Genomic DNA, 25,377 nt, shown 5'->3' with positions numbered 1-25,377 from the left:
AAACCAAGTCACTGCCATGGCAGAGTTTACATTCTAGGAGGAGATAAAAAAAAATCAAGTAAATGTGTAGTGCAACAATACGGAAGGTTGCGTCATTTTACCCAGGCCCTCAGGGAAGAGGCGGCATCCAGCAGAGATACAATGGTGACGGTGACGCTAACCTGTGACCTCTGACCTCGGAGACTTTATAATCCCAGGAGTGGAGCATCAACAAGGGCTTTAGTGCAATAGTGTGGGAGGCTGACCGGAAGACAACTTCCTGGGGAAGTTCCTGGGGAAGACTTTACAGCTAGAAGAGGTTTTAGGTAGTTACGAGAAGAATGTGTGGGTCATTTAGAGATCGGGGTGGGGTCTCCGCCGATTAAGCTTCTGACTTGGGCTCTCACGGCTCGTGGGTTAGAGCCCTGCATCAGGCTCTGTGCTGACAGCTCAGAGCCCGGAGCCTGCTTCGGATTCTGGGTCTCTCTCTCTCTCTGCCCCTTCCCCACTCGCCCTCCGTGTCTCCCTCTCTCAAAAATAAATAAACATAAAAAAAAGAAATGTTTGAAAAAAACAAAACAAAATGAGCTATAGGATGGAACAAGAGTGCTGGTTGCCTGGGCATGTTCCAGGTTCAAGCTTTTATTTATTTATTTACTTATTTTTTTAAAGTTTATTTTTGAGAAAGAACAAGCAGGGGAGGGGCAGCGAGAGAGAGGGAGACACAGAATCCGAAGTAGGCTCCAGGCTCCAACCACAGAGTTCCAACGCAGGGCTCAAACCCACAAACTGCAAGATCATGACCTGAGCCAAAGTCAGATGCTTAACTGACCGAGCCACCCTGGCGCCCCAGGTTCAAGCTTTAAAGCCATGTGGCACCTGGAGCCTTTTCTTTCTCCCTGTAGATAGAACTGTCCATTCACTGGGAAGAATCATACTCTATAGCATCTATTCCGCTTTTATTTAGCCCAGGCTGTGGCTCACTGTGTCATTTTGGTGTAAGTTAGCCCAGAGTTTTCACTCCTGTCGACACTATTGGGGACCTATGGAAATGGAATATGCTTTTTGAATTCTAGCGCGTAGGGAGAACTTCAGGAAAGGAAATTGCATGAAACAACCTCAAGATGGCGGCACTCTACACTCATTTCTAGAATGGAAAACCCTCACACTGAATTTGAAAGGCTTCCAGGAATTCCTTGGCCCTTTTCTCAAATGTATAAAGAACCCCTGCAACAGTCTTTGGTAATGAGTTACACATATGAACAATATTTCCACAGACACAGAAGAATGAAAAGCATCCAAGGAAGATCATTGAGTTCATAAATTTTTGATCTTAAATTTTCTTTTAATGTCTGTTTATTTTTGAGACAGAGAATGAGTGGGGGAGGGGCAGAGAGAGGGAGACATGGAAGGCGAAGCAGGCCCCAGGCTGTGAGCTGTCAGCACAGAGCCTGACACGGGGCTTGAACCCTTGAACCGTGAGCTCATGACCTGAGCCGAAGTCGGACGCTTAACCGACTGAGCCACCCAGGCGCCCCTCCAGGATGTTTGATCTCGTCCACGCCTGTGATCATATCTGTTTTTTCTGAGCCTGTAGCACCGTGCTTGACTTACATGTGTCTGACACGTGTCAACTTGTGGGATCTTTCTAACGGAATTTGGAGCTCAGGTTTCTATGGCTCATTTTGCAGACATGGTCCGGTGACAGAGATGTCTGTAATGCTCTGTATACCTCATCTGCCCCAACCATTATCTTGGGCCTTTCTTCACGCTTTCTAAAACCAATACTGCATCGCAGAATAAGTTACCTGGCACAGTGCTGCAGAGAGCTGTCTTTAACAGCAACCCTCAGCACTCAAAAATAAGCCTAACTTACAAAATTGGATGGCCCTCACACCCCTGGTGATTTTGCCTTTGAAGATTGTATTTTAGTTTTGTTCCCTAGGAACAAAAAGGGATAAAGTCCCTACTGACTCTATCCTTAGGTTTTAAAGATATCTCTTAGAAACAGCACATGGGATTATAAAATATTCATCTGATAATCTCTGTCCTCTTATCTGCAGGGCTTGGTCTATTTGCATTTGTTTTGATTGCTGATATATCCTATTTCTCTCATCTTACACGCTTTCTCTTCGTTACATTGTTTGTTGTTGCTTTGCCTTTCTGCCCCCCTCTTTCTCGGAGGTGCTATGAACCTAAGATCACTTTAAATTAAAATTTTCCATATGAGGTTTTGGGAATGCCCAGTTGGTGTGGGAACTGAGATCCTCTGTGTGAGGGTTGCCTTGTGGGTATAAATTCTCAAGGGAGACTTTTTCCTCCTCCACTTTCTGCCAAGGTCAAAAAAGGACAAATGTCCCTTTCTGCAGTGCAGGTTTTGTTCTTATTATCCCTTATAGGAACTTGGGTGTCTCAGCTTTGGGCGGGCCTCTCCCGAGAATGTCTGAAGGGAGTTTACTGAATTGAGGGTCACCAGCAGAGTGGATGCTCTTGGTACGTGGCCCAGCTCCCCTTACTGGCTGGTGCACCATACCCCGGTTTCTGTGAGTATGCAAGCCATGGCGAGATCAGGTGTCTTCCTTGATCTTCCCCAAAGATGTGTTCCTACTTATGTGAGTCTGTGTACAACGACGTTCTTTATGGTCATAGAGCGCGATTATCGGAAATGAAAGGATCTGACTGCAGAAATAACCCCTGACAGATAAAAACCAGTGTCCATTTCATTTTCCCCCAGTAAGAAATGCACAAACAAGGTATCATCAGTAAGACACCAGCCGTAGTTCTCTGGATAAATTGTTAAATAGACTTTCTATTTCAAATCATTCTTAGGTGAGCTGAACAAGGAAAGACAGAGAGGGAGACAGAGGGAGGGAGGGAGGGAGTAAAAAGAAGAAAGAGTGATCTTCATGACTGATGGCTCCTGGATAGGCTGAATCGCAGATAGGACCATGTTCTAATAACATGCCCCCACTGTAAAGCCACACTGTATCAACAACACCCTTCCTCTCTTACCTGTGCCTTCTTCCCCTGCCTCTCTCTCTAGCTCGGTGGAAGATTCCTGTTGCTTGAGGGTCCTGGGAACCACCTTAGCTAATTCTCTGATGGACAACTCTCGAAAAAGCTCTAGAGTTTGACCGAAGTCTTGCGACTGTTTGAGTTAGGAAAGCTCCTTTTAAAACGCGTTCAAAAATTCTTCGATAACTCCCTTCGAGAGATGGGGCCTAATCTCCTACCCTTGAGTGTGAGCTAGACCTAGTGACTGAGTTCTAACGGATGGAAAGTGGTAGGATTGACGGCGTACCTTCTGAGACTAGGCTACAAAAGGCACGTGGCTTCCTCCTTGCTCTCTCTCTCTCTCTCTCTCTTGGATCACTTGCTCTGGGGGCGTGGATGGGGGTGGGGACCAGCTGTTGTGTTGTGAGGACACCCCAGCAGATCCCTGGCGAGATCCACATGGGGAGCAATCGAAGTCTCCTGTTAATAGCCAGCAGGGAATGAAACCTCCCGTCAACAGCCATGTGTAGGAACCATCTTGAGAGCAAATCTTCCAGTCCCAGCCAAATCTTCCGGCGCCTGTAGCCCGGCCTGAGATCTTGAGAGATACCCAGAGGCAGAACTGCCCAGGAAGGCCACTCCCAAATGGTTGACCCACAGAAACTGTGAGATACTAAGTGTTGAAGTTGCTAAGTTTGGGGGGTAATCTGTTATGCAGAAACAGACAACAAATACATTCCCTCACATAAAATTGTGCATCCTCAGGACAGGATAAAGTGTTTGTGGGGCACCTGGGTGGCTCAGTCGTTTGAGCGTCCCACTTGGGCTCAGGGCATGATCTCCCGGTTTGTGAGTTCAAGCCCCGAATCGGGCTCACTGCTGTGAGCAAAGAGCCTGCTTTGGATCCTCTGACTGCCTCTCTCTCTGCCCCTCCCCCGTTTGCACTCTCTCTCAAAAATAAATCTTAAAAAAAAAAGGATAGTGTGTTTGTGTTTATAGTGGGTGCTTAGGCATCTGGGTAGCCATTGGGAGCTGGACAGGGATCACTAGGAGGCTGATGACTCAGGCCCCTCTCGTTCCCCTCCCCAGGGGCTGGCATTATCTGGGCGGGTGTCTCTGAAGGTCAGGTGTCTGACCTCCCAGTCCTGGGCGGTTGGGTTAGGCAGCCTGGATTCCCATGTCGAGGGGTCAGGTAGGTAGTAAGCTCAGGACCAGATTGTGTCCTCCCAGAAGAAGGCACATGACACACAAGAGTTTGGGATTGAGGGTTGGACCTGAGTTCCACAAACATCTTCGTTAGCCTCGCCCGGAGATAGGGGAGAAAGAACTGATCTGTTTCTCCCCGTCATGTGGTCCCCGTTCCCACTCCGTTCCAGGTCACACGTGAAGCGTTGGTGCTGGGTTGGGAAGGGGAAGGAAGTGGGATGGAACCTGGGACTTATTTTAATTTATAGCTTATGAAATCTCTGTAAAATCTCCATCTCCCCACCAGGACTTTGCCTGACCTCCAAGGTGTGGGGGCTTCTCCTGAAAACCCCTGGGGCCGTGGTTGGGCCGTGGGTCGGGGAGAGGACTCCCCTTAGAGCACTCAGAGACCAGGCATGAGATGATTCTGAAGCCACGTGGCTCACGGGGGGGGGGGGGGGCTGGGAACAAGGGGCAGAGGAGGGGAGGAAACCACCCGCAGGATACCTGCGCTGTCAGTGTCCTGGGCTATGACTCGCTCCCTGCCGAGCCTCTGTCCTTGCTGGCGAGGCCTTCTCCGTGGCTTGGGGTTCCCTGGCTTATGCCCCCGAGGAGACATTTTGCAGAGAACCACATCGTGATGCTAGCTGAACATCGGATCGCCAGACAAGGCGATTGCATTGCATCCTTTGCAAAACTCCTCAGAGAAACCATCTTCAACATTCCCTAGACAGTAAGCAGACTATCAAATTCTTTTTAGAATTTGACGCTTGAGAAGGATTTTCTGCCCCGAGCAATCTAAGTCCTCTTCGGTTGGAAGAAACGCTTGCTTGTTGCCTTGCTGCTGGAAGGCTCCGATGCATTTTTTGCTGCTTAATGGCCTCAGCTCCCCTCAGGCTGGGTTCCGGGGGAGAACCATCTTCCCACTCACCATGGCTGCACTTTGGCTCATTTACCTTTGTTTTCAGTGCTTTCTTGTACCTTTTATTTAAACCACCTCATCTCCTTTGGATAGGGCTGACAGTTAGGAATGTGGGCCCCTCCTCCCAGTTAGTAAGGCTAGCAGAAACCAGGGTCCCAATGAAAGGGCGGGCCTACGCCTGCCGACTCCATCTTGTTCTGTGTCCTTCACCTTGACCACACCTCCTCCCCTTGAGCAACGCCCCCCCCCCCACCTGCCTAACAAAGACTCGGACCCTTCCCCAGCCAATCGGCTGAGGCCACAGCCATTACTTCACCAACTGCCCCTAGGCCCCAATAAAACCTTTGTCCTTTTGAAACTCACTCTCTCTCCCCGGTATCTCACCGCTGCGTCGGGTGCAGGTAGGGGATTGAGCTCGAGCTAGCTCGAATAAAGGCTCTTTTGCTTTTACATCGGACTCGGCTCCCTGGCGGTATTTGGGGATCACGAATTCTGGGCATAACACCAACATGGGTGCCATGACAAAGTCTATGGTGATGATCATGGCCCTGGTCCCTCCTCCCAAAGTCTGGAGTCGAGACTGGTGAGTTCAAGGTCCAGGCTGCCTGAACCAAGATACTAGGAAGGGCAGTTTAGGGGGAGTCGGGAGGCTCAGCTCCCCTAAAGAGTGGATGAAGCCATTGTCTTCCAGTTTTGGTGGCCAACTGCCTGAGACTAAGTAATTGAAATTCCCACATTCAATGAAAGGAGAGAGAACGTGCGTGCATGGGTATCGTGTGTGTGTGTGTGTGTGTGTGTGTGCATGAGAGAGAGAGAGAGAGGAAGAGAGAATATCATTTTGGGTGTGTGAGCTGGCGGGGCCCAAGGATCAGCCCCAGAATGGTGCTTGTGTATCCCCGTTATCAGTGGGGAGGTCTGGGAGCGCTCTTTCCAGAGGCTGACCTCCAAGGATGGGTCTGAGGCCGAGGTTGGCCAGAATCTGGTCTGACACCAGGAGGCCGAGATACGGGGAGGTGCTGGGAGACAGGCAGCGTGATCCTGCTGGCAGAACGGGAGATCCCAGGATCCTGGGCCTTCTTGCCTGTGGTCTGGTTTTGGCTGGCAGAGTGAGGCGTGGTCCCTGGAAAAGGAACCAAGACAAGAATGAGGGCGTGGGAGGATTTGCTTCAGTTGCCTGGTATCGAATCGGAGCCCTTCTGGAGCTGCCCTGCTCGGCCTGTGGATTTCAGTTCCATCTGGTGATGTGACAATGGTCAGGTGGCCCTTAGGTGTCTGGGGGCCACTATTGGGCCTCGGGCTAGCCTTAGCATAAACGGATCTGCTGGAGGAATATGGTCTGCTGGCCGGAGAGCTAGATTTCGAATGTTGGCCTTCAGCTGGACTCCCTGAGCCTGGGTTCTCTTGAGCATGACGTTGGGATGATAATAACAGCCTCCCAGGTGGCTGACAGGGTCACAGATGATGCTGGAAGGGCCTTTGCAACCTGTGTGGCATCATATCCAATTTCTAGTGCTTTTGCTTACCCGTGTCCTTCTCTTCCCCTCACTCTGACCTCGGGGCAGTTGTTGGCACGTTCTTAACCAGACGCAGTTCCTGGGACACAGAAATGGACTAGGTTCTCAGGGTGGGTGAATGTGGCCTGTGACTGAAGTCCAGGCTTTGCCCAGCCCCGCTTCCAGGTGTCCTCTGGCCTCTTCCCCCGGCACCAACCTGATGCGGGTGGAGTCACGGGATGGAAGGAGCCAGCGTCCCTGCGGCTGTCACTTGCGAAGAAAGTGGCCATCGGGTGAAACACCCAATTTGGACTTTACGTGGAGTGAGAAGGAAACCTTCATTGTGTTTGAGTCATTAGTTGTTTGGGCCTGTGTGTTACAGTAACTGGTATCATTCTAGCAAATTCTTCAAGAAGAGAAGCTAAGTGAGGGCAGCGATGGAGGCCATGAGTTTTTCAGATGAAATGCTGGCCATCTTCCTAGGCGCTCCCCCGCCAGCCTACTCCCGCTGATGTGCTCTAGATCACGCTAACTTTTTATTTTTTTTTATTTTTTATTTTTTTATTTTTTTAATTTTTTTTAACGTTTATTTATTTTTGGGACAGAGAGAGACAGAGCATGAACGGGGGAGGGGCAGAGAGAGAGGGAGACACAGAATCGGAAGCAGGCTCCAGGCTCTGAGCCATCAGCCCAGAGCCCGACGCGGGGCTCGAACTCACGAACTGCGAGATCGTGACCTGAGCTGAAGTCGGACGCTTAACCGACTGAGCCACCCAGGCGCCCCCCGCTAACTTTTTAAACATCAAACACTGCAGTGCTGAGTTACTCAGTACACAACTGAAAGGCCTTTGGATTTGTAACAAAAATTCAAAAAAGTATTTTAAGTGTTTGTTTTTGAGAGACAGAGGAGGGCACGTGCGTCTGGTTGGGGGTTGGGGAGGGGGAGACGGAGAGGGGGACAAAGGATCCGAAGCAGGCTCTGCCCCGGCAGCAGGATCGAACCCACGAACCCTGAGATCGTGACCTGAGCTAAAGTCGGACGCTTAACCGGCTGAGCCACCCAGGGGACCCTGAAAACTCAAATTTGGAGAAGGGCCGGCTTGAAAGCAGCAGCCAGAAGAGCAGGGCGGGGAAGGACTGGGTAAGAGGGACAGGCACATTGGGACTGTGGGGGCCATGAGACTACCACTGCCAAGCCAGTGTGCGTTCCTTGGTTTCTCATAGAAAACCTTTCATACATCTATTTTTTCCCCTTCCACACTTAAGTCTATTGGCGCCCAGATATGTCAGTTCCATTTTTTGGTCTCACTTCTGCTGGTGAAATTACAACATAACATCGCATTTACTCCATTTCCTGTCCCATGTGGGAAACTGAGAAGATTTCAAATATTTTCTTCAGCTTTCCGATAAGCTGCCAGCCAGTCACTCTTCTGCATCTCATCCCTGGACACTAAATTTTTCTTTTAATGTTTATTTTTGAGACAGAGACAGAGCATGAGCAGGGGAGGGGCAGAGAGAGAGGGAGACACAGAATCGGAAGCAGGCTTCGGGCTCCGAGCTGTCAGCCCAGAGCCCGACACGGGGCTCGAACCCACGAACCGTGAGATCATGACCTGAGCTAAAATCAAGAGTCAGATGCTCAAGTGACTGAGCCTCCCACTCGCCGCTAGAATTTACCTTCTTTGGTGAGTTGGAGCTGGGTGGCATTTTTGGAGTTGCCTTTAGCTGTGTCCTCTGAATCTCTGGCTGTGGTCCTGCCTTTGACAGATTTGTGGCTCTTCTCAACTTCACGGAGCTGCAGGAGAAATAATTAGTTCTCTGGGAAATGAGTGTTTGAGGCTCAGAGCCTAGGATGTTGAGATCTAGGGGGACAAGGACTCCGTCTTCAGTTCTTGTAGGTCCTCACCACTGGTTGAAGAGGGACAGCCCAAGACTCAGGTTTGCACAGTATTTGAAGGAACATCTGGCCAGGGGAGGACAGAAACCTCGCCAGTCCTCCATTTCAAGGCTTTCTGGAATCTGGGCAGGAGGATGGTGAGATTAACAGAGGGAGATGCGGATAGGGAAGTGGCTGCGAGGCAAATGAGATTATTCCAGAAGCGGGGGGGCAAGGAGCCAGGAGGACAAGGCTCAGAGAGGGTTGGGGTCTGCCCTTTACCATGTGTAGGAGGGGTTTGGGGGCTGGGAGAGTGGAAAACAGCAGTCAGAAGTCAGCTGGTGGAGAGAGGGGGAGGGAGAGAGAAACAGTGGCGAGGGGCTTAAGAGACCCCTTAGGCCCTGGGCACAAGCACTAAGTCATTTTGACAATATTTTCTCTAGTGTTTACTGTGTTAGCTTTAAACTGTAGGTATTATTATGGGTACTGGTTTTACTGAAATTTTTACTGGTTTTATTGAATTTCTCCTGTTCTTTAGCAACCTCTCCAAATCGAAGGCGTTATTATTGTCTGCCCCCCAAATAGCCTCAGAACATATATGCGTGTTGTTCGATCTTACAAGGCTTCCTGCAATACGGATAGTTTGGGATTTCGTTTAGAAGAAGGCCATGTAGATCGTACAGCTGGGCTCAAAGAGCAAATCAGCAGAAAACAAAAACGTGAGATCTGTTTGAGCGAAAACTCCCGACAGACTCACCGCTTGGATTTTCTTTCTCAGCTGGGCATTCGCTCGGGAAAGGCTTTTGGAAACCGAGTTCAGGTAGTAGATGGCCAGGCTGCAAGAGAAAAGTGAGCCTCCTGTGATACCGCAGTCTTGGAAAGTGACAAGAGCTGGACCCCTTCCAGAGGAATCAAGGCCGGCTTCCTGGAGTAGGTCGCCTCTGGGCAGGCTGGAGGGATAGAACACCTACTCTCCTGTCTCCACTTAGTGCGGAGGAGGTTCTGGACACCTCTGCCTTCTGTTTTATTGAATGTGGAAATGACATACACATTTTTAGCTCTCAGAGTGCTCAGTAAAGCCTTCCTTCTTGGAAATCTGAAGAGGTGGGGGAGGGGCAGGGTCTCCTGACCCTGCTTCCTGGGTACCTGCCCTGTGTCAGGCTCCGCGCCACGGGCATCCCACTCCACATCTCAGTGGTCTTCACCCAAACCCCATGAGGTAGAAAGGATGATCTTTTCCAGATCAGCAACCTGGAATGGTGAGACGTTAAGGAGTTTGCCCAAGGTGGCCCCATCTATCAGTTCTTGGTGGAGCCCGCATTTAGCTAAAGCTCTTTTCCACAGGCCTCGAGGGCTGAGAGAGGAGAGTCTGGGCGCTAGGTGCCTGCTCCAAGTTTGCTTGAAAACACAGCTGCCGAAGTCCTGGAGGTCCCTGCTTAGGGAGCACTGTCTTGGGCTGATGGTTTTCAAGGTCCAGCTCCTACCGGCTGCCTAGGCGTCCTTTGAGGCCAGAGCGTGGGCTTCCCTTTCACAGGACCTGAGATCGGGGGGGTTGTGACTTGGGTGCACCACCTGAGAGGGCAGGGGCCACAAAAGCCGAGGTGCCACCCGGATGGGGTGCTGTGTCGGCCTGTTCCTTGGGGGCTTTCGTGGTTCATCCTTATTTGTCACTTTTCTCCCTGGATTTCAAGCCTTAGCTGCTCCGGCTTGGGTCTTCTAAGCTTTCCCCTCAGGGTGGGGCCCGCTCAGGGCAACTCCAGTCGGCCAGCTCCCTCCCACCAGAGGGGAGGAATCACCTTGTCTTCGGGGCACAGCGTGGGTCCCAGACTGTCATGGGAGCCTCCTGCAGCAGAGACTCAGAGGAGAGAAGGGAGGACAGGCAGGGGGAGCGGAATCTGTTGTGCAAGTCCCTGCTCTGTGCCAGGCCTCACCTTCTCTCCTAGTTAACAACCCATTTATTAGGGAGGAATCGGAGGTGGGAGAGGATGAAATCCTCATGGGTGGCTGTGTCCCTCCGTCCCCAAATTTAGCACTTCCTGGTGCCACCTGCAAGGGTCAGGCTTGGTGTGTGGGTTCCAGAATTTCCTCAGGCGGTCAAGGCATAGGCCAGGTTGTCACCATCACCCCAGTCCTCTCTCAGGCCAGGGTGAGCGAGGCTGATGTTCCAATCAAGGATGGGAGGAAATACACCTATTTGGGGGAGCACTTCAGCACTATTTAAAAGGACTGGAAAGGGGCGCCCGGGTGGCTCAGTCGGTTATGTGTCTGGACTTTGGCTCAGGTCATGATCTCATGGTCCGTGAGTTCGAGCCCCGTGTCAGGCTCTGTGCTGACAGCTCGGAGCCTGGAGCCTGCTTCGGATTCTGTGTCTGCCTCTCTTCTCTGCCCTTCGCCTGCTCTGCCTCTCTCTTTCTCTCTCTCAAATAAATACATACATACATAAAATAAAACAAAATAAAATAAAATAAAATAGAAAGATTGAAGAAACTCATACCCACAATTCCCTACTCCACTTCCCATGGTCTGTCCTAGGGAATCCCTCACATTTGCCCAACGGCCACATCTGCAGTAGCAAAAAAGTGGAAACAATCTACCCACCTCTAGGCAGAGGGGTGGATAAACTGTGGTTTAATCATACGGCAGATGGGAGTAGAGCCGTTAAAATGTGTGGTCATGTATTCCCCAAACATAATGTTGAGTGAGGAAAGCTATGCTGGGTGAACCATTCACAAAAAAATTTAAAGCCCAGAAAACAATAGGACATGGCCAACGTGATGAAAATACCAAACCGTGCGTGCAAATGGTTTCGAGAGCGGTTACTGTGGGGGAGAGAGAGAGAGAGAGAGAGAGAGAGAGAGAGAGAGGGAGAGAGCAGGATTAGGTGGGACTTGAAGTGTTATCTGTAACATTTTATTTCGTGGAAAGTGACAGATCTGAAGCAAACACTGAAAAATATTAACATCTGTTTACTCTTGGAATCATGTTCATGGTTGTCTCCACTTTTCTGTAGGTTAGGAATATTTCACAATACATAATTAAAAAAAATTTTTTTTTATTAAAAAAATTTTTTTTAACATTTATTTATTTTTGAGACAGAGAGAGACAGAGCATGAACAGGGGAGGGGCAGAGAGAGAGGGAGACACAGAATCGGAAGGCTCCAGGCTCTGAGCCACCAGCCCAGAGCCTGATGCGGGGCTCGAACTCATGGACCGCGAGATCGTGACCTGAGCTGAAGTCGGACGCTCAACCGACTGAGCCACCCACGCGCCCCTACATAATTTTTTTTTAATGTTTATTTTTGAGAGAGAGACAGAGTGCGAGCGGGGGAGGGGCAGAGAGAGAAAGAGGGAGACACAGAATCCGAAGCAGGCTCCAGGCTCTGAGCTGTCAGCACAGAGCCCGACGCGGGGCTCGGACCCACAAACCTCGAGCCAAAGTCTGATGCTTAACTGACTGAGCTACCCAGGTGCCCCAGGAATATTTCACAATTAAAAAAAAAAGCATGCCAAAAAAAGATTTTTATGAAGAAAAATGCTCTAATATTTTCACTAGTACATTAAAAATTTTTTTAACCTTTATTTATTAAATTTTTTTTTTAACATTTATTTAGTTTTGAGAGAGACAGAGAAACAAAGTGTGAGCTGGGGAAGGGGCAGAGAGAGGGAGACACAGAATCCGAAGCAGGCTCCAGGCTCTGAGCTGTCTGCACAGAGCCCGACGTGAGGCTTGAACCCATGAACCATGAGACCGAAGTTGGGCGCTTAACCGACTGAGCCATTCAGGTGCCCCAACATTTATTTATTTTTGAGCCACAGAGAGAGTATGAATAGGGGAGGGGCAGAGAGAGAGAGGCAGGCACAGAATTAGAAGTAGGCTCCAGGCTCTGAGCTGTCAGCACAGAGCCCGACGCGGGACTCGAACTCACAAACTGTGATCATGACCTGAGCTGAAGTCAAACGCTTAACCGACTGAGCTACCCAGGCGTCCCTCACTAGAACATTGTTGATGACAGTAATTCAAATTCAGGATTCTTGCTTCCCACCTTCTTTTCTCTCTTCCCTCGTTCCTTCCTTGACTATTTGTCATTTACTTCCTATGGCCTAGGCTGGTGTTGGGGGTAGAGAAATCATCAGACCCACCCACTGTCCTTGGGGCTTTCTCAGTCTTTGGGAGGGATAGTGGTGAGACCCAAATGTGCAAGTGCACGGTGTGCCCTGTGGAGAAGTCCTCCAGGGCCCAGCCAGGGACAGGCTGAATCAGCCCTCAGAGACTCAGAGCCCAGAAATCTTTGATATTTCTAGCGAACGTTTAGGAGGGTGCTGCAAAATACTGGCTTGCCCATCTGTATTCCTTGGACCCCGTCTTTCAGCGTGCTCCCCGAAAGACTTACAACTGCCAGTTCCTTCACCTCTGTGCCTGGAGTGTCCCTTCCATTCCCCTGCGGAATCCGTTCTACCCGCGAATGCACCTGACTCAAATGGCTGAGGAAACAACCCCTCTCCCCTTTGATCTCACCCAACCAGTGACCGATGGGTGCTGGTCTACGAAAGCCCCATCCCTCACCCTTGAGCAGGATGACTCAGACACACTGTTTCTCAGAGCCCCCCCCCCCCCCAACCCCCATCCACATCCACATTAAAATCATCCCAGTGATAATGACCTTCCTCCCTCACCAATTAACTATTTGCGTTCGAGTCTTCGTCTTGGGCTCTGCCTCTGGGAAGTGTAGATTAAGTAAGAGGGCAGGAAAGGAGGACCCGCCAGGGGAGTCTCAAGGGCAAGGGGAGGGGCCCTGGCTGACTTACAACATCAGCAGGATGGCTGGGATGATCAGGCCAGGGTTGGCGAGGAAAGCAAAGATCTTGCCCAGGAAGGTTGGAAAATCATTTTCAATCGTCTCTTGGATGACGTCATACATTCTGTTTTTCCCACTGTAGAGAGAACACATTACGGCACGTCAGAAAGCTCGCCTGACACACAACTGTGCCCCTGCCCCTGTGGGTCCAAAGCTGCCACTCACCCCTGCTTCCCTGGAAAACCCAGAGCTCTGCTCCAAATGGGCTGCAGGTGAAAAATGCCCCACGAGGAGCTGCCATTTGGCTATGGTTTAGAGCTGGGGCAGAGCCCCGGTTCACCAGCTTCATGCTGGCCCCTTGGTCCCTCAAAACTTCTCAGACCACATGGGTCTCCTGTGTCTGATACCTTCCTCCACAAGATGAAACGGGTTTTCTACGACACTCTCGTGGGAGAAAACTGCCTGCGAGATGTAGCCGTAAGCCCAACATGGAGCTCCCTCTGGACCCCCTGGTTTGGAAACAGTTTTCCAGAGGCTTACGTGATAGACAACCTCATGGTGACTCTCAAAAACACCTACAATCAGTCTTCAGATTATAGTTTCAGGAGAATGGACCACCTGGGACGGGCTCCTGGACAGGTCACAGTGGTAATTTCGATTTTCTTCAAATGCCTAAGAACCTCTACGTAGACTGACTTCCACAAGCACCTGCCCAGAAATCATGGTCCACTGCTAGCTTTGGCTGGTCGTTTCAGTGCCAAGACAATGGACTTTAGGGCTTGAAATTCCTGCTTCAAGTCCTTGCTCCTTCATTTATTAGCTGTGGGACACCGTGGATAATTTACTTATTCTCTTTCTTCCTGTGTCTACCTGTTCCCTCGCTCTCCCCATTAGAGCAGTATTGTCCAGTGTAGCTATTGAAAAGAAACTAAACATTAAGTAAAATTAAGTAAAACTAAAAATTCAGGGTTTTAGTCACTCATTTCAAGTGCTCGGTAGTCATGTGTCTTGTAGCTACTGTATTTGAAGAGGAGATATGAAATGTTTTCCCTCGCATAGAAAATTTTATTGGACAGTGCTGTGGAGGTTTGATATCTTTGGCCAAGGTACTGAAAATTTCTCTTCCCTAGTCACCTCTTCTGCATAATATAGTATAATAATAATATAGTATAATATGGGATTATAAGTATAATAATAGTATTTGCCCCCGAGGGTAGTTTAGAGGACACAGATAGGAATTTATATACAACATTGTGTATGGGACCGTCAGACTGTAAGTGCCCTCCAAAATGTTATAGCCAGAAGCTTCATTTTTCTCTTCTGGAAAGTATTGATCAAGGATTGGCAAATAATGGTCTACGGGCCAGATTTGGCTTGTTATTTTCATATGGCCCGAAAATGAAGAATGGTTTTTATGTACTTAAATGGTTGGGGGGGGTGGTAAAGAAGAAGAATATTTTGTGAACCATAGAAACTGAAGTAGGAAATTCACATTTCAGTGTCAGTAGGGAAAATGTTATTGGAACACAGCCACACTCATTTCTTCATATATGGTCTAGGGTTGTTTTTGTGCTACAATGGCAGACAATGAATAGTTGGGCCAGAGACCATTTGTCGCCATCTCAATGCTTAGTGCTGTCGCACAGCAAACTATGAATTGCCCTGATGCAGTTATAACGACAGCATTTCAAGGGCCATGCGTATGACCATAGTATGACAGGTGATTAATTTTTTATTATTATCAGCACCTACCCGTCATGTAAACACAAGAAAAGCAAATCTCACGTGTTCTGATTTTAAGTTACAGTCAAGTATGGGTTATTTTGTCCTTGAATCGTGATGTATTAGATGATGTTTTAGTTTCCAGGATGCGCTACAACAGATTCCCACACGGGTGACTTCAAATAATACAAATTTGTTCTCTTATCGCTCTGGAGGCCAGAAGTCTGACGTGTTTCACTGGGTTGAAGCCAAGGCGTTGGGCATGGCTGCGCTCCCTTCAGAGGGAGGTTCCAGGGGAGAATCTGTTTCCTTGCCTTTTTTCAGTATCTAGAGCTTTACTCCTTACATTCTTTGGCTCATGGCCCCTTCCTCTTTCTTCAAAGCCGGTGCCATAGAATCTTCAAATCTCTCTCTGCTTCCATGGTCGCATCACTTTCTGTTTTTTCTGTGGTCAAATCTCCCTCTGTCTCCTTCTAATAAGGACACTCGTGATTTAGGACTCACCTGGATAATCTAGGATAATCTCCCCATCTCAAGATCCTTAACTTAATCACATTGGCAAAGGCCCATTTGCTGAATAAGCTACCACCCGCAGGTTGCAGGGATTAGGACATAAATCTTTTGGGGAGCCGTTATTCAGCCCACCACTGCATCCTCTCTGGTCCCTGAAGATTCACATTTGTCCCACCTGTAAAACACATTCTTTGCCTTCCCTTCCTCCCCCAAAGTTGCAGCCCATTATGGCATCAACCCAAAGTCCAAAATCTCATCTAAACATCATCAGCTCAAAAGCCCCAAATTTCATCATCTAAATCAGGTATAGATGCGACTCTGGATAGGATTCATCTTGGAGCAAAATTCTTCTCTATCTGTGGACCTGGGAAACCAGAAAACAAGTTCTTTACTCCACGAATACACTGGCCATAAGATAACATTAAAGCTGGCTTATATAACATTCTTAAAATTTTTTTAAATTTTTTAAATTTATTTTTGAGGGAGAGAGAGAGAGAGACAGAGCATGAGCAGGGGAGGAGCAGAGAGGGAGGGGGACACAGAATCCGAAGCAGGCTCCAGGCTCTGAGCTGTTAGCACAGAGTCCGATGCGGGGCTTGAACTCATGAACTGTGAGATCATGACCTGAGCCGAGGCCAGATGCTCAACTGACTGAGCCACCCCGGAGCCCCGGCTTATATAACATTCTTAAGTACCTGGTGGGTCTTCCATGTAGGTTGTGGGAATTCAGTCCCTTAGACCAGAGGGTGGTACCCAGATCTTTCCTGGAGAATTCTATCTCTACTTTTGGCTTCCGCTGGGGTGGTTGAGAGATCCCAGTCACAAGCTTAAAAAAAATCCTCTGCATGAATGAATATTCAGGTTTTTTGATTCTTCAGAAGCACTAGCAAAAAGTTGCCCAGGCTGCCCCTTCGTTTTCTCTTTCGAGTGTGCTTTCCTGACCATGAATTCGTTTTTAGGGTCTTTTTCAATCTGGATAAGGTTTTCCCAAATCATCAAGTTCTGGTTCCTTTTCTCTAGTCAGCTCTTTTCTCAATTTATCTCTTTCCTCTCACGTTTCAGTTTAAAGCAAGAAGAAACCAGGCTGCACCTTCAACACTTTGCTTAGAAGTCTCCTTAGCCAAACATGCAAGTTCATGATTTATAAATTCAGATTTCCATACACTTGTTGGACATAATTCAGCTAAGCTTTCTGTTCTCTATATAGCAAGGACCACCCCCCCCCCCACCCCCCGCCTTCCTCCGCTTTCCAAAATTATGTTCGTCACTGACCAGTGGTGCAGTAATTAAATTGCATTTGATTGCAAGAGCTGAAGAAATGCATCTGGAGAAAAGAAACTTGCTTAAGACTTTTAGAGTTTCCGGCAAAAGCAGCTGCTGGAAGAGTTGAGGACACTGAGAGCAACGTTGTATTCAAAGGACGGCAAATGAGTTTGAGCGCTTTTCTTTGGCTCTTGACGGGTCCATAGATGTTACTGATGCTATTCAGTTGTTCATTTGAGGAACCAATGCCAAGTTTGAAGTGACTGAAGGACTGATTTCTGTGAATATACTGTGTGGAACAAATTTGGTTGAAAATTTCTCAAAGAAGTTAAGTAAACCCTAATTTGGTACAACTAGTCCCGAATTCCATCCCGAATTCCATTGAATGGAATGGAATTCAGTGTGGGTGAAATGAAATGGATCCGCTAAGACGTGCTGTAGCTGATAACGGTCGAAGTATGTGTAGAGCAGAAGACGGCTTAGCTGGACAAATTGACAAAGCTTGTGAACTTTTGGATGTGTGCAGACTACGGTTATTCATTCTCTTATTCAGCTGTAGGTAATTTGCAGAAAATAGATGAATCTGTCACGCGCAATCGCCATCAGTAGTGTCGATGGTGAACTTCTTTCGCTCTCATGACTTAGTCCTTTTCCAACATGTACGTTTTTGTCAGAGACAGAAGCCCGGGGGCGCCTGGCTCGCTCAGTGGGAGGAGCGTGTGACTCTTGAGCTCAGGGTCGTGAGTTTGAGCCCCACGTGGAGTGTAGAGATTAGTTAAATACACAAAACTTTAAAAAAAGGAAAGAGATGGAAGCCAACTATTCTGACTTGCCCTACTGCACAGCAGTTCGATGGCTTAGCAGCAAGAAAGCTTACTGGCAATTGTTTTCCTATGGGAGGAGATGTGTCATCACGTCCGGTACAGTGATGGATCCGGGCGGCAAAGGTGGCCATCTGAGCAGTGAAATTGACGTTTGATGACGGGGAACAGTAACTTTGAGCCTCTCTTATGTGAACTATTATCGCCCGCTCTCATAAAAGAACTCCATTCTTTTCACTGGTAGACCTATATTACAAAAAATTACTCTCTCTTGTCGTCCTATCTTGAATTTCGTCAACAAAAACTTTGTGGCCATCTCTTTCTCTTGTTATATCAGTACTTACGTGATATGCTTGATTTTTCCTCTTGATTCCTAAAGCCTAAAATATTTGCTCTCAGGCTCTTTACAGAAAAAGTTAGCTAAGCCCTTGTGTAGATAATACCTCCCACCTCATAGCATTGTTATGAGTCCCAGCTCCTCCCCAGTTTGGCCAGGGCTCAGGCTTGGCTTACTATGGATTAGCACACTCCTTTAAGTACTTGGCAAATAATACACTAAATCTTCAGAACAACCCTCTGGGGTAGGCGCTACCGTTGTTTCCATCTTAGAGGCAATTAGCTTGTGGTGTTGGGAGCTAAGTAACTTCTCAAGATGACCCAGCTGGCAAATGACAGAGCTGACTCAAGAGTCTATGCTCTAAGTCAGGGGGTTGGTGATTTTTTTTTTTTTTCTGGAAAGAGCTAGATAATAACAATTTCAGGCTTGTTGAACCGGATGGTCTCTTTGGAATGACTCAATTCTGCTGTTATATTGAGAAAGCAACCGTAGATTAGAAGTAAGCAAGTGGGTGTGGCTGTGCTCCAATGACCCTTTATTTGCAAAAACTTTATGTTATGCAATACTGCCCATCTCGTTCATTTATGCTGCCTGCTGGGATCTGGTTGGAACCCTAAGTCCCTCCCTGTACAAGTGAATTTTTGTGACATGAACGGTCTAGCTTGAGCGGTGACCATAAACCAGACGTGCTCTTCTAGACGCCGCGTATGAAGCAGCGAGAGAGGAAGCAAACATCACACCCTCATGGAGCTTCCTTCCTGGCCTCACCTTACTCCTGGCCCTGGATGGTTGTTACATGAAGAAAGAGTCTGTGGTCAATAAGGCTGGAGACACTGGTGTGCATTCGTGATCTTATCGCACGATTCTTCCAATCCTTTAATAAAGAGTGTGCCTCCAGCATTTCTAAGTGAGAAGGTGGCGGGTGAAAGGGGTAGCATGTTCCAAACTGCTTGAACCACAGAACTCCTTCTTACGAAGTAGAGAGATGGCTTTCTTTCCAAGGGGCCTCACCCTTGGAAAGATAGCAACAGATACATATGGCTTCTCAATGTACCTCCTTACGCAATTATTTATTTCTTTACACAACGCCCAGCCCCCTAAACTAGCCCGGCTTATCCCCTGAGCCCACAGCACTGACAAATGCTCTGCACAGCGTGGGGACCCAGGCCAGGGTCTCAGTGGCTGCTTCACGCTTGAAAGGTGCTTGGAAATATATGGTTATTTCGTCTTCAGAATATCTCCCGTTACTCATGCTACAGTAAGGTAATCCAGGGCGGTAGATTATCCAGATGTTAAAAGGTCAGAGCTGTGCTGTCCAACATGGTAGCCTTCGGCCATGTTTTTCGTTCTTTCAGTGAAAATGAATTGTAATGAGGTATAGAAATTTAGTGTCTCGGTCCTCATTTCAGGTGCTCAGTAGCCACGTGTGGCTGGTGCTACCATATTGGATCGCGCAGACATAGAACCCTTCCGGCCCTGCGACAATCTCTACTGAACAGCCCTGATGATTTTGCCCAAGGCTCCATGGCCCTTCACAGCCCGATGTGATGCTAGACCTGGCCTTCTGAGCCAGCACTCTCTGAGCGGGCTGCCTTGGGAGAGGAGCTGCTCCCGGGCGACTAAGCCTGTGCACCTGAACGGCCCGCAATCAAAGGAGGGCGGGAGGGACATGATGGCGTAGGCCACGGGCAGGAGGCTGAGGAAGAGCACCAGCAGCAGGAGGCCCATGTAGAAATTGTTGGATCGGGAGGCTTTGAACACGCGCTCGTGGGGGACGTTGCTGCTCATCACCGCCCAGCACTGGAAGTACATGGAGGTCAGCAGGCGGAGCACGTTGACGCCTACCAGTCCCGGGGCATAGAAGGAGCCCATCCTGGAAGGACAGACATCACACACCTGGTTGGCCCAACAGCAGGAGAGGCCAGGGAAGGAAGACAGGAGGAAACGGGACCGAGCGGTTGGGAGCACGAAGCCTAGCCGCTTTCCCTGCAGGTCCCAAAGGCTGGGGTCTCCCACGTAAGCAGGACATTTCTCACCAAGCCTTGGCCACCGGTTCCTCAGGGGAAGGAGGCGCTCTGAGCACCCCCGGCTTGGGCTCTGGCCAGGATTTAACCACTGTCTCGCCACAAGGCACCTAGCAAATTTTTTGGCCTCCTGTCCATTTCTCTGTGGCCCCCCTAAAACAGCATTGCTGCCCAGAAAAGTATCAGGAGTCCTTAAATTGAGAGCATTGGACACTGGCTTGCGGCGAGCCCTCGGAAGTCTTGAAAGTCTTTGGCTGAAGTTACGCAGCCTTTTCTTCCAACTCGTGTCTCAGAGGAGGGAGCCCCTTGGCTCCTTTACTCTTCCTCTCCTTCCTATTTTCTCCCTCCTTCCCTCTTTCTTTCCTTTCCCCTCTGTTTCTCCTCCCTCTCTCCCTTTTTTTCTCCTCCTTCTTCCCCTCTCTACTTCTTCCTTTTTTCCTTCCTCCTTCTCATTCCCCTCTCTTTCTTCCTACTCTCCTCCCCTCCCCACTCTATGGTAGCACATGGGTTGGCCAGACACTGCCCTGGTTCTCATCCCATCCTGCCCTCTATTTGTCATCTCAAAAGAGGCAGTTCAGAGAGGTCTGAAGATTTGTCCAGCCTCTCCCCAGCTAGCTGGGGGGCAAAGCCTGGGATGCCACTTTTCTGACTCCCCCGATGAGGTGGTCCCCAGATAGAAAATGCAGAGCTCACCAGATCATTCCTTGATTGAAGATCAAACCGAGTACATTTCCACTGATATCGAACTCAGCGTAAGAGGGCTGCAGGGGGAGGCAGACAGAGAGAAAGGAATCCATTAGGTATCAGCCAGCCTCTATTACCAGCCAACTGGCCAATCCAAGGCCACTCTATCCCAAAGGGCCTGCTCCGGTGACTGGAGAAACTTGGGTTTCACGGCTCTATTTCTTTAACACGTTTTCCACGTTTCAAGAGAAGATCTGAAGTTGTCAAAGTTGAAATTTTTTCCAATGACTTTTTCGACGAAAAAAGTGAGAATTTTTACCTTTTAGGGATTGCAGGCCAACAGTGTGTTCTTGGGAGGGCACTAGCCCCTAGGAGAACATTTTACCAATGCTCTAATCAGAGATGGACCTTGAAATTATAGCCGAGGCATAAATTGAATAAATAACCAAATGCGAGTAATCAGATGAGGAGTCAAATAAAACCATAGTTTTGAAAGCAAACAGGCAGGGGCACCTGCGTGGCTCAGTCGGTTAGGTGACCGGCTTCTGCTTAGGTCATGATCTCACACTTGTGAGTTCGAGCCCTGTGTCGGGCTGACAGCTCAGAGCCTGGAGCCTGCTTCAGATTCTGAGTCTCCCTCTCTCTCTGCCCCTCCCCCACTCGCACTCTGTGTCTCTCTCTCTCTCAAACATAAATAAACATAATAAACATTTTCTTAAAGCAAACAAGCAAACAAAATAACTAAACCACCCTTTCAATTCTCTTTTCTCCTTTTCACCTTCCTCTAGTCTCAGAGCAGTTCACGGAAAGGAAAGAGCTCAGCCAGATTCCTATTTTCAGCCTGAATCTGATTTTCAGAGTTTCGGAGATCTGTCAGCTATGTGAAAGAACGCAAAGTGTGTGAGCACTAGGGAGTTGGGCCTCCTTATGCAGCATGCTTAAACTGACTTCCCCATTTGTCCTTCAGGAATGGAGGTCAAAGGTGACGGGGCGGGGGGGGGGGGGAGGAGGAGGAAGAAGTCAAGAGAGAGAGAAAGGAAGGTCAGGCATGGATCAAGGGAGGAAACATACGTATTCCAGATACGGGAGGGTTAAATCTTAGAAATTTGAAATTTAACATTTAAAAATATTTTTAAAAACTTCTCATCGACAGGAAACCATCAAAACCTTAGAGGAGAAAGCAGGAAAAGACCTCTCTGACCTCAGCTGTAGCAATCTCTTACTCGACACATCCCCAAAGGCAAGGGAATTAAAAGCAAAAATGAACTACTGGGACCTTATGAAGATAAAAAGCTTCTGCACAGCAAAGGAAACAACCAACAAAACTAAAAGGCAACCAACGGAATGGGAAAAGATATTTGCAAATGACATATCGGACAAAGGGCTAGTATCCAAAATCTATAAAGAGCTCACCAAACTCCACACCCGAAAAACAAATAACCCAGTGAAGAAATGGGCAGAAAACTTGAATAGACACTTCTCTAAAGAAGACATCCGGATGGCCAACAGGCACATGAAAAGATGTTCAACGTTGCTCCTTATCAGGGAAATACAAATCAAAACCACACTCAGATATCACCTCACGCCAGTCAGAGTGGCCAAAATGAACAAATCAGGAGACTATAGATGCTGGCGAGGATGTGGAGAAACGGGAACCCTCTTGCACTGTTGGTGGGAATGCAAATTGGTGCAGCTGCTCTGGAAAACAGGGTGCAGGTTCCTCAGAAAATTAAAAATAGACCTACCCTATGACCCAGCAATAGCACTGCTAGGAATTTACCCTACAGGTATGTATCCTGTACCCTAGGATACAGGAGTACTGATGCATAGGGGCACTTGTACCCCAATGTTTATAGCAGCACTCTCAACAATAGCCAAATTATGGAAAGAGCCTAAATGTCCATCAACTGATGAATGGATAAAGAAATTGTGGTTTATATACACAATGGAATACTACGTGGCAATGAGAAAGAATGAAATATGGCTTTTTGTAGCAACGTGGATGGAACTGGAGAGTGTGATGCTAAGTGAAATAAGCCATACAGAGAAAGACAGATACCATATGGTTTCACTCTTATGTGGATCCTGAGAAACTTAACAGAAACCCATGGGGGAGGGGAAGGAAAAAAAAAAAAAAAGAGGTTAGAGTGGGAGAGGGCCAAAGCATAAGAGACTCTTAAAAACTGAGAACAAACTGAGGGTTGATGGGGGGTGGGAGGGAGGGGAGGGTGGGTGATGGGTATTGAGGAGGGCACCTTTTGGGATGAGCACTGGGTGTTGTATGGAAACCAATTTGACAATAAATTTCATATATTAAAAAAAAAAAAACAAACCCAAAAAACTTCTCATCTGCTGGGTTTTGTGTCCTGGTTAGAAAATTTTTCCTCACCCCAGGGCGCCTGGGTGGCTCAGTCAGTTGAGCATCCAGCTGTTGATTTTGGCTCAGGTCATGATCTCATGGTTCATGAGATTGAACCCCATGTCAGGCTCTGCAATGACAGAGCACAGCCTGCTTGGAATTCTCTCTTTGCCCCTCCCCCCCTCATAAACAAAATAAATAAAAATGAATATTAAAAATTTTTTCCTTGGGGCGCCTGGGTGGCTCAGTCCGTTAAGCGGCCGACTTCAGCTCAGGTCATGATCTTGCGTTTCACGAGTTTGAGCCCCGGATCGGGCTCTGTGTTGACAGCTCGGAGCCTGGAGCCTGTTTCGGATTCTGTGTCTCTTTCTCTCTGACCCTCCCCCATTCATGCTCTGTCTCTTTCTGTCTCAAAAATAAATAAACGTTAAAAAAAATTAAAAGAAATAAATAAAGATTGAAAAAAATTAAAAAAAAATTTTTTTTAACGTTTTTATTTATTTTTGAGACAGGGAGAGACAGAGCATGAACGGGGGAGGGTCAGAGAGAGGGAGACACAGAATCTGAAACAGGCTCCAGGCTCTGAGCTGTCAGCACAGAGCCCGACGTGGGGCTCGAACTCACGGACCGCGAGATCGTGACCTGAGCCGAAGTTGGCCGCTTAACCAACTGAGCCACCCAGGCGCCCCGAAAAATTTTTTAGACAAAAAAATAAAGATGGCATTCTCTTTGAGCACAAAGTTCATTACTCTTGTTCTCAGATAAAATTATGAAGTTTTCCTTGCTATGAGGAGGAGTTGAAGAGGCTTGTGTAACATTGTGGTTGGTGACTAAAAGAAAAAAAAAATATGACACAAACCTGTACTGGAGCCCTTACCTAGGCCAGGCTAATTCTATTGCAGGCCAGGATGAAAACGACTCAGGTAAACAAGATATGGGGCTCAGTTCAGGGAAAGTGCCCCCCACCCCAACACCAGTGACTACAGGGTCAGTGAGTGATGAGTTGTGAGAGAGCCACACACAGGATGGATGAGGCCAGAGATTCTGCCATATCACAGAAGGCCACCCAGAGGGGAAATGACCCACATTTAGAACGAGCAGTTTCCTAGGTAGGTGGCGAAGAGGAGTATTCCAGGTGGAGGGAATGAGTCCAAAGAGGTGTCTCAAAGCATAATCCAGAAGACTGCACCAATGGCGACTGTGTTCTTTGGGTGTTCCAAGACTTTCTGAAACAGTCATGTCCACATCTGCCCTCTCCCACCCCGAGATTTCACAGAGTCTCAAAAATTACGAGCTACCTTGTCCCCTCATCCACTTCCATTACCGTTCCCATCGCTTGCTCAGTGCGGACTTCAAAGGCTGGTGTTCTTTGCCTTCTCGAATGAGAGGCGATGCCACTGTGGCATTTCTTTACTACCGTCTGCTCAGCACTGAAGCATGGGCTCCACTTTTCCCCAGACCAAATGCCCCCATTTCCCGGATAGGAAGGTCGCATTGTTAATTACACGGGGGTGTGGGGGAAGTGGAGTTTCCTCTGAGAAGGCAAATATGACACTTAAAGGACATACACGTGGGATACTTCAATACTTCACAGAGCAGAGATTGGCATCAATTATCTAAATAAATGCCTCGGAATGCGTCTGGCTATATCAGACAGGATGGCTGAGATGCCTTCCTGCGGAAATGTCCCTGAAACGGTGACCTACAAACCCAGCCTCCAGGTCCCAGCACCAGCAGTAGTTCATGAACCGGACGAAGCAAGCTCGCAGGAAGTCCCCCAGCAGGATGGTGATGTAGGTTACCAGCATGTCAGACACCGTCAGCCTCATGAATTCCTGCAAGGGGGAACACAGGAAAAGGGCATGGTTAAGGTCAAACCTTGCCGATCCCTTCCAATGGACTGCAGCCACGCAAAGTCTTCCTCACCCACCTGAATCTTCTCTGCGACCTTCTGGTTCTTGGTGACAGAGAGGTAGTGCAGACAAAGGCCCCTCGGCTTTGGAAAATGTTTATTTTTAGGTCCTAGCTCTACAAGTTACCAATTGCATTGCTTTGGAATAATCTCGGAGCCTCTCGAAGCTGATAATGATATCAGCCTTGCAGGGTTATTGGGAAGCTTAGTGATTATGCATGCGAATTGCCCGGCACATTGGCAAGGCCCAGTATATGGTAGTTATCAGCACTGTTGCACAGAGAGAGGATCTGAAGTCTTCCTCCTTGCTTCCCCCACCTCCTCTGACGTGCAGCTGCCCCCAGCTAAGACTGAATCTGACCACTTGCCCTCAGGGCAACAGCCAGCATTCTTCATCTCCTGCTAATTGGATGTTTTGCTTGTTCTATGGAGATAATAATGCAGATTTTACACGAGGCACATAATGGAAGAGCCAAAAGCAAAGCTTTTCTCTGCTT

The 25,377-nt window shown here is 48.3% G+C and overlaps 1 protein-coding gene across 1 annotated transcript in view; it reads right to left on the bottom strand.

Moving 5' to 3' along the window:
* Window positions 1-5,982: 5,982 nt before the first annotated feature.
* TMC2 (transmembrane channel like 2) overlaps window positions 5,983-25,377 on the bottom strand; it is a 68,117-nt gene continuing 48,722 nt past the window's right edge. The window contains exons 14-20 of the mRNA XM_042980765.1: window positions 24,675-24,803; window positions 20,619-20,686; window positions 19,535-19,774; window positions 13,256-13,381; window positions 9,207-9,285; window positions 8,251-8,368; window positions 5,983-6,200 (exon numbers count right to left, since the gene is read on the bottom strand). Coding sequence (XP_042836699.1) covers window positions 5,983-6,200; window positions 8,251-8,368; window positions 9,207-9,285; window positions 13,256-13,381; window positions 19,535-19,774; window positions 20,619-20,686; window positions 24,675-24,803 — 978 coding nt within the window. The remainder of the gene's footprint in view (window positions 6,201-8,250; window positions 8,369-9,206; window positions 9,286-13,255; window positions 13,382-19,534; window positions 19,775-20,618; window positions 20,687-24,674; window positions 24,804-25,377) is intronic.

This window comes from Panthera tigris, chromosome A3 (genome assembly GCF_018350195.1).
Source record: "Panthera tigris isolate Pti1 chromosome A3, P.tigris_Pti1_mat1.1, whole genome shotgun sequence".
NCBI lineage: Eukaryota > Metazoa > Chordata > Mammalia > Carnivora > Felidae > Panthera > Panthera tigris.
This window is presented reverse-complemented; position numbering and strand designations above follow the sequence as displayed.